This window comes from Miscanthus floridulus, chromosome 8, assembly GCF_019320115.1.
Source record: "Miscanthus floridulus cultivar M001 chromosome 8, ASM1932011v1, whole genome shotgun sequence".
Taxonomy (NCBI): Eukaryota; Viridiplantae; Streptophyta; class Magnoliopsida; order Poales; family Poaceae; genus Miscanthus; species Miscanthus floridulus.
In genome coordinates, this window is record NC_089587.1 from 154268210 (window position 1) to 154284797 (window position 16588).

Below are 16588 nucleotides of genomic sequence, written 5' to 3' on the forward strand. Positions count from 1 at the left end.
CATGTTTTTACAAATATCTTGAGTATCTTTTATTGTTGATGATGCATTAAGTATAGGAATTGGTTGGAACCAATTGTTGCATTATATCCTTACCTTGTCCAGATAAAATCCTATGAATCCTAATTAAGTGCAGGATTGAATGATGCTTAGCTATGCATAGACCGGTAGAAGTCGGGTGATTTCCTGTCACCTGCGAGATGTAGGATGAGCTCTGGTCACGGTTAGCTATATTTGCTATCATGAAAAATAACCATGTGTTAATAATAAAAAGAGACCGGACGGGATGACGGTAGTGCAGCAACAAGGCATAGAGGTCTTGGGTATAAATCTATCCCCATCTATGTCGTTTAAGGACCGATGCGCTGTACGTCCTCATGTCATGTTGAACGTAGCCTAACACTTAGATGGCCGGATAAGTCATTCCGACCGCGAAGCCTAGTAGCTCGATTCAGGCCGGGGACGCGAGTAGGGGTCCGCAATCTGGATGGAAGTAAGGATGTGCGGGGAGCCATTGGCGTAAGCCCAAGGGCGGGTTAAGTCACCGAGCACTCATGGCAGAGTGGTTCTCTGATTTTGCGGCACTGTTCGGACTCACGACTCCTGAATTGTACCAGCGGTGACTTGTTGTGACCCTGACGGGGGGAAGCAGGGTTTGTGTTTAGGAATACCCCTCCAGCTGGATAGGAATCGATTCAAATCGCTGTCTCTCCCGGATAGTGAGAACTTGACTGAGCAGTGGCAACGTAGATTCACTAAATTTAAAGATATGGTTAAATGATGATGATAATGATGATGATGACAATGAGCCATGAAATACCTGATATGGTTATTATTGTTTGCAACTTAATCAAGTGATTGATTAGTATAGGTGCTAATATAGATGGTAGGTAATGGCTAAAAGTCACTGCTAGTACAGGTGAATAATACTAATGGTTACTCAAGCTTTTATGCAAAAAGGTTGTCCAGCTAGATCCACTAAATTAAGCTATGCATGATCATTGGTGTTATTGTTTTGGTTTCTAACGGGTAAGTCTGGCTGAGTACATTCGAGTACTCAGGGTTTATCCCACCATGTTGCAGGTGGAGTTCTCGGCCTGTTGAGGTTGGTGGCTAACCACCGGTGGGCTCAGTGATTCTATAGTTACTCTCGTCTATATGCTTTTGTCGGATGATGTCACTTATGCTAGCAATGTATTTAGAACTTATATTAAGGTAATCATTTGAAAGCTATGTTGTTTTCACTAAGCGGTTTTGAAACCCAAACTTGTACTATTATTTGTGAACCCATTTGTAATATTATTTCTGCTGCAACCCTACATATGTGATGTGTATTTGCTTAATCACACGATCTTGGTTGTGATATTGATTTATCGAGGTCTTTCGGGACACTCAGCGGACTACCGGGTTTATATAAGTGAAAGTATGTGCGTGTCAACGTGTTAGCGGGGACAGCCATACTTGATCTTGTATAAATTGGGTGGTTCTGTCACACCCTGACCCTCTGACTTGTCAGGCGGTAGTCTCTTCCTCCAAATGCGAAGTGAATATATCTATGTTGCGGGTCAATCCAGAGGGAAGCATAGAACTACCGAACCCAAGATGCAACATATAGTCTAGTCCGTTCAATCAAACCTGATAGCCCTGGTAGATATGTGAGGTAGGGGCGAATGTGCTCTTTAGCTGCTGCAACTATAGGGTCAATGTGGCACACCCTCTGAGATATGAAAACTGCCCCACTGTTGAGATAGGCATTACAGAAATCCTCCTGTAGTGGAGTGTAAAAGCCCTCTGAAGCTCTCTCATCCCTCCTCGGTGGAAACCATACCTCAAAATCAACAAATCTCAGCTGCTGAACCTGCTTGGCCATGGCAGCCCTCAAGTCAAGATGGGTCACTAGAGGTGGACCCTATGGTCTGGGCGGTGGACGAGAACCCCTCCGCTGTGTGTCGGCCCTCGGCTTTGACTGGGACACGAGTACGACCAGAGCGGCGAAGCTGAGGCTGAGGTGCCTCCTCTGTCTCCTCGGCCAGCTGGCCCTCCTGAGTCTGCTCTGTCGGCTCTGCTGGTGGGGGCTGCTGCTGTGGCTCCTACTATGACTCCTCCTGAGGCTAAGGCTCCTCAATGGCAAGACGTCGTCCTGCCATCATGACAGTCCCAGGTGGACCACCATGAAGACGCTCAATACGCTCAAGTCTGCCCTACGCTTCTGGTGATAGATGATCTGCAATAACAACTCCACTACGAGCGCCTCCTCTCTCGGGACGCTCTGTGGCCTCTACAACTGCGGCTGCTCTTGTTGTCTCTGCATCTGGATATTTTCGCTTCTGGGTTGCTAGCTTCTTCGTCGCTTTGCCTTTAGGATCTGCAGGCAAGCGAGGTGGACGCCTTGGATCCTCATCTCCTAGACCACCACTGACATTCTTTGTGCAAGCCATCTGATAATCTGAAGAAAAACTACCGCTGACAAAGATCAACTGTCAATCTGTCGCTTCCGAGGCTTGGCCTCGATCCGTACTCGCGAGCTTAGCCCCGAGTTAACTGACAATTGCCACACGATCTCAACGGCACCGACTCACTGCACGATGGAATAGATAGGGTATACAAATAAATACAATATACCTAATAGATGCGAAACCCTAGGAAGCAAGTAATTTAGGTACGAAATTGAAACGCGGGCAAGCTACCCTGACGAACCGGCGATCCGAGGAGAAAAGAGAAGCGATCCGTAGGAAACCACCGAATCTAGGGTTAGGGTTAGTAGTGAATCGACGGCCCCAGCACTGGATCAGTAGTGCTTTGGCGGTGGAACTGCAGTGGGTCGCCGGCGCGGTGGTGCTTGGCAGGGCACGGGCGTGGAGGAGCAGCACCTGGCGCGAGGGGCTGCTGGCGGGCAGCGCTGAGTAGGGGTAGTGGCGGCGGCACGGGCGAGCGGTGCTGGGAGCGGCAGCGCACGAGCTTGCGGTGATGCGCGGGCAAGCGCGCGGCGCGGCGGCTCTACTGGCGATGTGGGCATGGGAGGCGGCGACGGTGGATTAGGTTAAAACCGATTAGCTTATAAGGTGGCCCCCCCACGAGATAAAGAAGGAAAATGAAAAAAGAGTTCGTTATGCCGCACGTTGTCTACTGACCAAACGCTTCCAGTGCGTAGCGACCGGACGCTACCACCCAGCGTCCGGTTGATTCTAGAGAGGCCAAATCCTCTAGGATCATGACCAGACACGTCCGGTGGACACCGACCGGACGCAGCCAGAGTCCGGTCACCTAGCCTTGAGTCTTCATATCGACCGGACGCTGTAAGCACCTTCTGACCGGACGCTGGAAAAACACTATTTCAGCGTCCAGTCACTCCTTTGGCAGTAGGTTTACCTCCTGTGAACTGACGGACGCTGGACACCAGAGTCCGGTGCAGCGTTCCGGTCACTCCTCTTCAGCAAATCTTCAAAGTCCTTCGCGCTGCCTATTCACAATCAAGTTCCAATTCCAATAAGATCCAAATAAACACCAATTGAGACTGATGTGAGTGACATCCTCTCAATACCCTCAAGTTTTTCAAAATATTTTGCCTTAGGTATAATTCTTTTTAAGAAAATAGGCGCAAAGAGGGCGATTTGAAGACAAACGACAAAACAACATTCATGCATATGCAATACTTGAATGTAAATCTAGTTGCTTGTCAAGTTTGATGCCAAGGTTAAGCTTCTTCATACGCTTTTCGACGGTTATCTTAACCATGTTAGACAAGCCCTATATGCAATATAAAGCATTAAAACATGTTGTATATTACAATGCAATGCAAGGGACAACACAAGCTCAATTTTTAGTGAAGTTACTAAAATCAAGCACATTTAGTTCATTCTGCAATCTACAAAATATTGCCTCATCTAGCGGTTTAGTAAAGATATCCGCCAATTGATCCTCGGTCCTTACAACCTTCTAGTGATATATCATTTTTAGCCACATGATCTCTTAGAAAGTGATGGCGGATATCTATGTGCTTGGTGCGAGAGTGTTGAACCGGATTATTTGCAAAGTTTTACCGCACTTTCATTGTCGCACAAAAGAGGTGCTTTATCTAGAACTACACCATAGTCTAGCACAAGTTTGTTTCATGTAAAGTATGTGTGCACAACAAGCACCCACGGCAATGTATTCCGCTTTCGGCGGTTGGACAAAGCCCACATATTTTGTTTCTTGGAGTGACCAAGACACAGTGATCTACCAAGCAAATGGCACCCCTCTGGATGTGCTTTTTCTGTCAACTTTGCACCCGGTCATAATCCGAATCGGAATAGCCAATTAATTCAAATCTAGCTCCTTTGGGATACCAAAGGTCAATGCTTGTGTGTGCTTAAGATACCTAAAGATTCTTTTTACGGCAATTAAATGAGTTTCCTTAGGTTTAGCTTAAAATCTAGCACACATACACACACTAAATATGATGTCAGGCCTAGATGCGGTTAATATAAACAAGCTACCAATCATAGAATGGTAGAGAGTTTGATCAACCTTGTTACCTCCCCTCATCTAGGTCAAGATGTCCATTAGTTGGCATTGGTATCTTGATTGGCTTACATTCATCCATCTTGAATCTCTTGAGAAGATCTTTGTATATTTCTCTGAGAGATGAAGATCCCTTCTCTCATTTGCTTGACTTGGAAAAACCAAGAAAGAATGTAAGCTCACCCATCATGGACATCTCGAACTCCCTTCGACATCAATTCACCAAATTCTTGCAAGAGTCTTCATTGATGATCCAAAGATGATATCATCAACATACACTGACAAATGAAGATATGCCCATCAGCTTTCTGGTGAATAGTGTGGTGTCGACCTTCTTAATTGTGAAGCCCTTCTCAATGGAGGAAGTCCCGAAGGCGCTCATACCAAGCTCTTGGGGCTTGCTTAAGCCCATATAGTGCCTTGGACAACCTAATAAAATGATAGGATAGCTAGGGTCTTCAAACCCGGGAGGTTGATCACATTAGACTAGTTTATTAATAAAGCCATTTAAAAATATACTTTTCACATCCATTTGATATAATTTCCTTTTCCTGATGTGATGCCATATGCAAGGAGGATACGAATGACTTCTAATCTTGCAGCTAGTGCAAAGGTCTCTCCAAAATCCAAACCTTCAACTTGAGAGAACCCCTTTGCAACTAGTCTTGCCTTGTTCCTCACCACCAACACCTTGATCATCTTGCTTGTTTCGGAACACCGACTTTGTTCCAATGACTCTATGCTCCTTTGTGGCCGCTCTTCAAGAGTCCACACTTCATTGCAGTGAAGTTGTTCAACTCTTCATGCATAGCATTATCCAATCCGGATCTTGAAGAGCTTCTTCAACCTTAGTAGGCTCAAAACAAGAGACAAAAGAGTGATGAGCAATAAATGAAGCAAGTTTGTGAGCGAGTCATTACACCCTTTGGATGGACTCCTATGATGAGATCTTGTGGATGATCTTGTAGTAGAGTTGTATTTCTTCTATTGACCACTTGAGGAGGAGGTTGTGGAGCATCAACATCTTGTGCTTTACCACCATTTGCTCATGGGAGACATGAGTATCTTCATTTTCTACTTCTCCCATCTTTTTCATCATCTTGTGGCACATTTGATGAAGAAGGTGGATCAATCACTTGTACATCATCTTCATCATCTTTAGGCTTGATGTCTCTAATAGGAATGTTCTTCATAGCCTCCCTCAATGGTTCGTCACCTACATCATCAAGATTCTCATATGCTCTTTAGGAGTCGTTAGATTCATCAAATTCCACATCATATGTTTCTTCAACCAAGCCGGTGGCATGATTAAATACTCTATATGCTTTGGACTTTGATGAGTAACCAATAAGAAAACCAATATTACAACATCTTTGAAACTTCCCTAGGTGTTGCCGCTTCTTGTAGATGTAGCATTTGCAACCAAACACCCTAAAGGAGACATCCGACTTCTTCCCATTGAGTAACTCATAAGGTGTCTTGCCAAGGAACTTTTGAAGGAATGGGCGGTTAGATGCATAGCATGTGGTGTTGATTGCTTCCGCCCATAGAGCTTTAGGAGTGTTGTACTCATCAAGCATTGTTCTTCCAAGAGTGATCAATGTCCGGTTCTTCCTCTCAACTACAACCATTTTGTTGAGGAGTATAAGTTGCGGAGACTTCATGTTTGATTCCAACTTCATCACAATAAACTTCTATGTTTGTGTTGTCAAATTCTTTCCCATTGTCACTTCTTATCTTCTTGAGCTTCACTTCAAATTCATTTTGTGCTCTCTTGGCAAACATCTTGAAGCAAGATGCAACTTTGGATTTGTCATGAAGGAAGAATACCCATGTATACCTTGAATAATCATCAACAATTACAAGACAATAAAGATTTCCTCCCAAACTCTTGTATGTTGTTGGTCCAAATAAGTCCATGTGGAGGAGTTCTAGCACTCTTGCGGTTGACATGGAAGCTTTTGTTGGATGGGTATTTGCAACTTGCTTCCCTGCTTGACATGCACTACAAAGCTTGTCCTTCTCAAACTTCACATCCTTCAATCCTCTCACCAAATCATTCTTCATTAGTTTCTTGAGTGAGCTCATCCCAACATGAGTAAGTCTTCTATGCCATAGCCACCCAAGTGTTGTTTTGGTGAATAGGCAAGTCTTCAAGTTTGCATCTTCAGAGGTGAAGTCCACTAGATATAGGTTGTTGTATCTAAATCCTTTAAATATCACTTGTTCATCATCCTTCTTAGATACAACAACTTCCTTCTTGGTAAACAAGCATTGGAAGCCAAGATCACACAATTGCCCAACGGATAGCAAGTTGAAGCTCAACGAAGCAACATATAGCACATTGGAGATTGAATGATCATTTGATATTGCCACTTTGCCCAATCCTTTAACCTTGCCCTTTGAATTATCCCCAAATTTGATTCTTTTTTGTCCATCTACTTCTTCATCTAGTGAGGTGAACATACAAGGATCACCGGTCATATGTTGTGTGCAACCACTATCAATAACCCAATGACTTCCACCGGTCTTGTAGTTCACCTACACACAAGAGATCAAGCTTTAGGAACCCAAACTTGTTGAGGGCCCTTCACCTTCTCAACAAGTGACTTTGCAACCCAAATTTTCTTAGGCCTATTCTTATTTGGAGGTCCTAAGAACATCACTTTCATCTTTCCACTAGAATCCATTCTAAGCATGTAGTGAGCATTGAAAGCAAAGGGTCAAGCATGCTTGGGCAAGGGTTGTGGTGGTGGAGTTTGGCACTCATGAGCAAAATGGCCTTCTTGTCCACACTCAAAGCATCTCTTTGGTTTTGGCTTTGGCTTTGATTGTTGTTGTTGAGCTTGAGCCTTCTTCTCTTTGTTTGCCATGTACCCAATGCCACTTCTATCCATCTTCATGACAGTATTCATTACAAGCTCACTTTGAAGATATTTGCCTCTAGTGAATTTGCTCAATCCAATCTTAAGATGCTCTTTCTCTAACTTGAGCTTCTTGTTTTCTTCCTTGAGAGCATCATTGTTCTTTTCTTCCTTGAGCTTCTTGTTCTCATCTTTGAGCTTCTCATTCTCAAGGATCAAACCATCATCATGAACAATAGTTTCTAGCACAATAGGCTTGGTGGTTTTGAGTTCTTCAAGATCTTTCTTGAGCTTTGCATTATCATTCTTGAGCTTGACAAACTCATCATAGTCATCGGCTTCAACCACTTGCTTGCCTTTGCCACTAGTTCCTTGCTCAATGCTCTCATCAATTAAATCATCACATGATGTAGCTATATCAATCTTAACAACATTGTTAGTAGCATCATGTGGCTCATTGGGTAAAAATTCTTGAGCAATAACAAGATTGTCATGATTAATCTTGAGAGTAGTATATTCATCTTTTAGCTTGTTATGGCTAGTGATGAGCTCTTTGTGCACCCACTCAAGTTTATCATGTTTATCTTTAAGCTCTTTCTTAGAAGATTTGAGGTCCTTGAGTTTGGATGACATAGCATCATTTGCTTCTCTAAGCTCAACACTAGTCTTTTCGGCTATGTCACATTTAGCTAAAAGAGAATCATTCTTAATCTCAAGCTTGTCATTTTTAGCTCTAGTCTTTATAATGATCTTAGTGTATTTCTTTAGCAATTTAGCAAGATCATCATAAGTAGGTGACTCATATTCATCATCGCTATCACTATCACTATCATCATTATGAGCATGATCATCACCACTACTATCATCATCATGTGATACCTTGCGTTCACCCTTGGCCATAAGGCATAGGTGAGTAGAAGATGATGGCGGTGGTGGCGGTGAAGATGATGAGTCAATAGCAATAGCGGCCACCTTCTTGTCGTCACTATCATCATTGGATGATCCACTAGATGAATCAATGTCCGTGAGCCAATCACCGACAATGTAAGCCTTTCCACTCTTCTTCTTCTTCTTGTGGAAGTCCTTCTTCTTGCCATCTCTCTTCTTGTATGGCTTGTTCTTTTTCTTCTCATCTTCATCTTCATTGCTTGAGACATCTTTCTTGCCCTTGTTCTTGTTCTTGAACTTGTCTTTCTTGGGCTTTATACATTGGTGAGCTAGATGACCAAGTTCGCCACAATTGTAGCAATCCATCTCAGAGATTGGCTTTCTTCTTGAGCTTGTGAAGAACTTCTTCTTCTTGCCATCGAACTTGATGCCACTCTTGTTGAGCTTCTTTAGCATCTTGGCAGTTTTCTTCACCATGAGAGCAAGGCTTTCATCATCAACTTCATCATCACTTGAGCTCTCATACTCAAGCCTTGCTTTGCCCTTCTCTTGGCTAGCTTTGAATGCTAAGTCTTTTTCTTTCTTCTTTGTAGAGGATGAGCCATCTTGAGGTGTGATGTGCATATACATCTCATGAGCATTGATCTTTCCCAAGATTTGTGTCAGTATAGCGGTGGAAAGATCACCTTGATGTAGCACGGTCACAATATGCCCATATTTGTCAATGGGGAGGACACTCAAGATCTTTCTTACAACATCGGATGGTTGCATTTGAGTAAGTCCAAGCCCATTGACTTCCTCTACAAGAACATTCAAACGTGAATACATTTCATTAGCACTTTCTTTAGGAAGCATTTCAAAAGAGTTGAGCTTTTTCATGACAAGATGATAGCGTTCCTCACGCTCACTCTTAGTTTCCTCATGGAGCGCACAAACATCCGACCATAGTGCATGGGCGTCTTTGTGGTTCCTCACCCGATTAAACACATCTTTGCAAAGGCCTCTAAAGATGGTGTTTCGAGCCTTTGCATTCCACTTCTCATAATTTACCTCATCGCCTTGTAAGTTAGTAACATCCCGAGGTTTTGGGAAGCCTTGTGAGGCAGCACTAAGTATACCAACATCTAGAGCCTCAAGATATGCCTCCATGCGAATTTTCCAATAAGGAAAGTCATCTCTCTCAAAGATAGGAGGAGGTCCATCCCCATGAGACATCTTGCTCTAGGCGGTTAAGCCTAAAAATGTGAGCACGAGGCTCTGATACCAATTGAAAGGATCAAGATGCCCAAGAGGGGGGTGAATTGGGCTAATTCTAAATTTCTTTCAATAATCAAGTCCTATGGTTAGCCCAATTAACCCCTTGTGCCTAAAAAGTGTTTCTAATTGTTCTACCACACAAAAGACTTGCAACCTAAGTTCCAATCCTACTCTAGCATGGCAATTCTAAGAATGTAAAGACATGAATTGAATTGCACAAAGTAAATGCTCAAAGTAAATAGAGAGGAAAGAACGCGGCGATGTTTTGCCGAGGTATCGGAGAGTCACCACTCCCCACTAGTCATTGTTGGAGCACCCACGCAAGGGTGTAGCTCCCCCTTGATCCGTGCAAGGATCAAGTGCTCTCTACGGGTTGATTCTTTAACACTTCGTCGTGGTGAATCACCTACAACCGCTCACAACTTGAGTTGGGTCACCGACAAGCTCCGCTAGGTGATCACCAAACTTCCAATCACCACCAAGCTGTCTAGGTGATGGCGATCACCAAGAGTAACAAGCACGAACTCTCACTTGACCACGACAAGCCTAATGAGAAGGTGGATGCACACTTTGCTACTCTTGATCTTCACTAATGAGGTCTCACTTTGGATTCTCAAATCTCAATCACCTCACTAGGACCTTGCTCTTCTTGGCACTCTCTAAGGTGTGTTTCTCAGCTGTTGGAATGAGCAAAAATACCCCCACACACGAGTGGAGGTGGTATTTATAACATGGGCGAAAAAATGAACCGTTATGTGCCTCTGCGGGGTGACTGGATGCTCTAGTCATGTTGACCGGACGCTTCGGTCAGTATACCCCGAACTCCAGTGTTTACAGTGTGACCAGACGCATCCGGTCATGATTTTCCCTCTCTAGAACCTTACTGGAGTCGACCGGACGCTGGCTCTCAACATCCGGTCACTTGACCTTCCAGCGTTCGGTCACACCAAATGATTTCACCTCAGTTAAATGAACTGACCGGACCCTGCGCCAGCGTCCGATCACACCAAAGCCAGCGTCCGGTCAGTATTTGACCCTCCATTCACTTCCAACTCTCGATCATATGTGAATGAAGTTTGCTCCATTGGATCATAGGGCTATTGTGGAGCTGCCTAGTGCTAGTTTTAACAAGTGTGCACCACACATAACTCACTAGACTCACCTAGGTCAAGCTACCCATCCATACCCCCCTTAATAGTACGGCCAAAGGAAAAACAAAGTCCTAAACTACTCTAAGTGTCTCTCCAGCTCCAATCGACACTTAGAACTAGTCATCCTTAACCTTGTCATCCATCCTTTGAAAACCGAAACAATTTCCATTGTTGGGGCATGACCACCTCCATTGCCCAATCGATCTCTATTACCATGACCTAACTTAATTGCCTCTGCAAAACACACGTTAGTCATAGTAATCTTGTATTGTCATTAATCACCAAAACCCAACTAGGGGCCTAGATGCTTTCACCACTTCTCAGGAAAAGAAATGGCACAAGCTCTCAACATGTCCTCAAGTACCTGATTTACCCTTTCTGTTTGGCCATTAGTTTATGGATGATAAGCTGAACTTCAGAGGAGACTAGTACCAAGACATTCCTAGAGTTGCTCCCAAAAGCGAGAGACAAAGATTGTCCCTCTATCAGAGATGATAGTAAGAGGAACTCCATGCAAGGTCACAATCCGGTCTAAATACAACTTGGCATACTTTCTAGCTAAATATCTGGTATCCACCGGAAGAAAATGAGCTGACTTGGTAAGGCGATCCACAATGACCCAAATAGAGTTATAGCCTTTGGACGTGCAGGGTAAACCCACAATGAAATCCATGGAAATATCTTCCCATTTCCAAATAGGAATAGGCAAGGGCTGCAAATATCTCGGGGTACGCATATGGTCTACCTTAACTCTCCCACAGATGTCGCACTCCGCGACGTACTTGGTGATATCCTGCTTCATATTGGACCACCAATACAAGTGGTGCAAATAAAGGTACATCTTGTTACTGCCAGGATAGATAGACAACTTGGAATGATGAGCTTCATCCAAAATCTTCCTTCTAATCTCCTTATTTGATGGAACCACCAATCTATTCTTGTATCTTACTACCCCTTGCTCATCAACACTAAACTGAGGGCCACGCCCTTTGACAATTAATTTCTTGATGCGAGGAATTTCTGAAGTGTCTTGCCTTTGATCCATAATAATCTACTCAAGTAAATCTAAGACTAAGGCTATGTGAGCTAGCACCTCAGCATGGTTGAGAGACAAAGGTGCTTCTTCAACCGGATATGACTTTCGGCTCAAAGCATCAGCTACCACATTAGCTTTTCTGGGGTGATAATGAACCTCTAAATTATAATCCTTGATTAATTCCAACCATCTCCTTTGCCTCATATTTAACTCGGACTGAGTGAAAAATGCGGCTCTTGTGATCCATAAAAATGTGTACTTTGTTTCCCAACAAATAATGCCTCCAAATTTTTAGAGCGTGCACCACAGTAGCCAGCTCTAAATCATGGGTGGGGTAATTCACCTTGTGCTTTTTCAACTGACGTGAAGCATAAGCTATCACATGCCCATCCTGCATAAGCACACACCCCAACCCCATCTTCGCGGCATCAAAAGGTCTGTTAATATCTGGTTGGGCTAGAACAGGAGCAGTAGTGAGAAATTTCTTCAAAGCTTGGAAGGCTTCTTCACAAGCCATCTCTAAAAAAACTTGGCATCTTTCTGGAGCAGCTTGGTCATCGACTGGACTATTTTGGAGAAGTCAGGAATTAAGTGCCGATAGTATCTAGCAAGACCAAGGAACTGACAAATCTGGTGCACTGACTTGGGAGACTTCCAATTTAGCACATCTTGCACCATGCTTGGGTCTATAGATATACCTTCAGGTGTCAGAACATGTCCCAAAAACTACACTCAATCTAACCAAAATTCACACTTGCTGAATTTGGCATACAACTTGTGTTCTCTTAATCGAGTCAGTACTATCCAAAGATGTTGGGCATGCTCTTCCTTGTTCTTGGAGTATATCAAGATATCATCAATGAATACCACTGCAAACTTGTCCAACTCTGGCATAAAGACTAAATTCATGAGGTACATGAAGAATGCAGGAGCATTGGTGAGACCAAAAGACATGACTAGATATTCATACATCCCATACCTAGTAGAGTATATCTTGTGGTCTAATCTTGATTTGATGATAGCCTGAGCGGAGATCAATCTTGGAGAACACCTTGGCACCAGCTAGTTGATCAAACAAAGTATCAATACGAGGTAAAGGATACTTGTTCTTAATGGTTACCATGTTGAGAGGGTAGTAATCCACACACATCCGAAGAGTGCCATCCTTCTTCTTCACAAAAAATGGCTGGATAACCCCATGGTGAAGAGCTAGGATGGATGAATCCCTTTTCCAATAACTCCTCCAACTACTTCTTTATTTCAGCCAATTCCTTCGGGGCCATGCGGTACGAGCACTGGGAGATAGGAGCAGTGTCGGGTTCTAACTCAATGGAGAACTCCACATCTCTGTCCGGTGGCAACCTAGGTAGATCTTCAGGAAAAACATCCAGAAACTCACATACCATAGGAATAGAGGCAAGATCGGGAGAAGCTTTAGCATGAGCAACAACAGGTAAGGCTAGATCTGAGGACATAAGAAGAGACATCCTATCCTCAGAAGAAGGAAGCCGTAACTCAACAACTCTCTGCTTCAGATCCAAGACTACCCTATATACACGTAACCAGTTCATTCCTAGAATTGCATCAATGCCCTGCCCTGGTAGCACCATGAACTAGAGACGGTAAGTGTGAGTGGCTAGCACTAACCCCACTGTATCCGTCTGAGTATTAACGCCCAACTGCACACCCAGAGTACTGATTTTATAGGCAAAAGGAATAACCATAAGAGGTATATTGTGTTTGTGTGCAAATCCCATGCTCATGAATGAATGCGAATGCACTATAATCAAACAACACATAAGCTGGATGGGGATCAATGGTAAACATACCAGCCATCACCGGTTCATTCTGTAATATTTTCTCAGCCTCCATGAAATTAACTTGCCTAGAACGGCTTACTAGCACCTTCTTCTTGATAATTATTCGCTTGATCAGATGGGAGTTAGCTGAGGGCTGAGCAGACTATGCAGGCTGGTTCTGCGGACACTCTTGAGCATAGTGGCCTTCCTTGCCACACTTGAAACAAGCACTAGGCTTGTTTCCCTATCCTTGACAAGGTGGGACCTGCTATCCCTGGGGCTGCTGTTGTTGCACCTACTAAGTAGGTGCACAGTACTAGGTGGAAGGTGCCTGATAGGTCTGCTGAGGCTATCAAAACGAATGCCCACCCGAAGACTGATAGGGCACCCACCTGACAACCTGTACCTTCTGAGCCTAGGGGTGACTAGAAGACCCAGTAGCCACCCGCTTGTGCTTCCATTCTACCTGAGAGTCACGCCGCAATCCCTCCACGGCAATAGCAACATTCATCATAGCCCCAAAGGTTTGGTAGTTTTCTATATATAACTCCTTCTGCAGGCTGCAAGAGAGGCCGTGATAGAAATGGTCTCTCTTCTTCTCATCTGTATCAACGTGAGTCCCAACATATATGACATGTGGTTGAACTTGTTGACATAGTCCATCACGGACATGCTTCCTTGCCTCAGGTCCAGGAACTCCATCAACTTCCTATTTAGAACACCAGCAGGAATGTAGTACTCCCTGAAGGCCATAGTAAACTCCTGCCAGGTCACATAGTGATCCACTAGCTGCATGGCATTGAATGTGTCCCACCATGCACTAGCAGATCCCAACAGCTGTTGCGCTGCAAAGCGCACCTTCTGCTCCTCAGTTACGATGAGTAGCAAAAACTTTTGCTCCAGAACACAAAGCCAATGCTCCGCATCCAGAGGCTCAGCAGTCGGTGTGAACGTGGGTGGGTGCGTCTTTAAGAAATCCTGATAAGAAGAGGGTCCCTTGGGACCACAGTCACCACCCCCGTTCCCACCATTGCCCTCGTGGCCTCCACGAGTGATGCCACCGATAGCTTGTGCTAACAGCTCCATGGCACGAGCTGACTCGCGATGAGCAGCCAACATCTCCGCCATCATCTCTGCATGAGTCATCGGAGGCGGCGGTGGCGGAGGAGGAGGAGCCAGAAGTGGGTCCTCATGGCTCTCCCTGTTGCCGTGCTCATTGCCCTGGCCACTTTCACCTTGGCCTTTGCCGAGACCATGGCCTGCTCCGGCACTAGTGCTCCTACGACCGGATCTCAAGTTCATCTAAAAATAGATAGGAACCAACCAATTAGGATAACCCTCCAGATTAGTAAAAGGGATTAGAGAAATGGTAAGACATTTATTAAAGCATTCTTTTAGGTTATCCTATCAATTCACTAATCCAAATTATACGTGTAGGTGGAGTTTAGTTTAGGCAAGATTCTCTTTTCATGATACATGCATCGGCCTACCCGTTCACTCAAGCCAGAATATAGCGGCATTCACAAAAATTTTTGGCACATCGCACTCACTTTCCGTATGCTAAACGATTCTTACGCAGCGTAAGTTAGTGTACTTGTAGGAAACTGATTAGATAAAACTAGTGCCGCTATCCTAGATAGATCATATTGTTAGGGCTTATACTTATTTATATAATTTATCGCATCCTACTTTTCGCAAAACTTTTGTTGGCCAAATTTTAGGTTTTTGAAAAGAGTTATGAAACTCGTAGACTCAACCTGGCTCTGATACCACCTGTGGTAGAACCCTCCAAAATAACACACCCTCAGAGGCGCTCGCCTTCCACCAGGCACTAAGCACCCCAAAAGTAAGCTACAGCGGGCGGATTCCGTCGAGCACACCCCAAGGGAGAGCTTGAATAATCCACATTTTCCTCCAAGATCCAATAATGAGAATGAGTTTATAATACTTAATCAATTTCATACAACTAGAGTTCTTAAAAATACATTGTTACATTACCAAGTTCAGAGTGCGGAAATTAAACAGCGGAATGAAAATAAACATCTATCGATAATATACAAGGATCCGTCTGTGCCCACCAGAATAATCCTCCACACAACGGCTACTCCTCAAGTTGCACCTACAATAAGGGTAAATAAACCCTGAGTACATAATGTACTCGCAAGACTTATCCGACTAGTGGGAATATTTTTCCGACTCCAAGGGATATGATAAGCTTTATGGTTTGCTGGGTTCCTTTTTGTGGAAAGCAATACTAATAGTGAATCCTTATGTATGTTAATTATTAGCATTCATGATTAGTTCATTATCTAACCATTCTATGTAAGCACCTGTTTTACTCTCAAGCAAGAGTTGAGCAAATAGTTCCATTTCACCACTTTCTATCTTTCAGTTCTTAGTACGGTGCTAGACTATAGATAAGCCGTACCGGATTGTCGGCGATTCTCGAAGCAATGTGGCCAGCTGGGTACCCCAAAACGTATGCCCCGCTTGCACCACAGGCACAAGCAGGACCAACCCACCACTCTCCTGTCACGGGGTCCAGGTCTCCATCCAAACTTGGACTCCAAGCCCCCGCTCTTGAGTCCCGGACTCAGCCTGGTCTTAGACCTCTATAATCCCTGTCTCCAATCAGTCAGTCTGAAAAGAGCTGGAACCCATTACAAGAGAGCAATAAGTCTTCTCTGCACCCATACACAAGTATGTGTTCGGGATAATAAGTCTGTGACTTGCCTAGAACCCAATGCAACGGTCAGTCCTTAACCGACATAGATAGGGAAACAATGTAACCAAGCTATGCCCCGTTGGCCGCAGTACACAACCTCTTACACCCACCAATACCCAAACCATATCCCTGCCTAGTCTTCATTTTCTTTTCCACCATTTTTATCATGAGTAATAATAATAATCACCTATTGTGAGTAACGGCAGGTTACTCACGCTCCCGAAATCCTGAGCATAGCAGCTACTCGATATATACTAGTAGGACTCAAAGGTAAGTATTTCTATGCATGTAGTTTCCATAAAATATCTGTAACGTAAATACATATCACACACACACACACACACACACATATATATATATATAGTAAT

General features: G+C 44.0%; 1 protein-coding gene across 1 annotated transcript; it reads right to left on the reverse strand.

The window, feature by feature from the left end:
• Nucleotides 1-14032: 14032 nt before the first annotated feature.
• On the reverse strand, nucleotides 14033-14623 carry LOC136470041 (uncharacterized). The gene has a single exon (XM_066468016.1). It carries the CDS (start codon nucleotides 14621-14623, stop codon nucleotides 14033-14035), a length of 591 nt encoding a protein of 196 aa, XP_066324113.1.
• Between the last annotated feature and the right edge of the window lie 1965 nt (nucleotides 14624-16588).

Excerpts from the sequence above, each read along its gene's own strand:
- LOC136470041 (XM_066468016.1), bottom strand. The coding sequence starts at position 14,623 with ATGGCGGAGATGTTGGCTGCTCATCGCGAGTCAGCTCGTGCCATGGAG.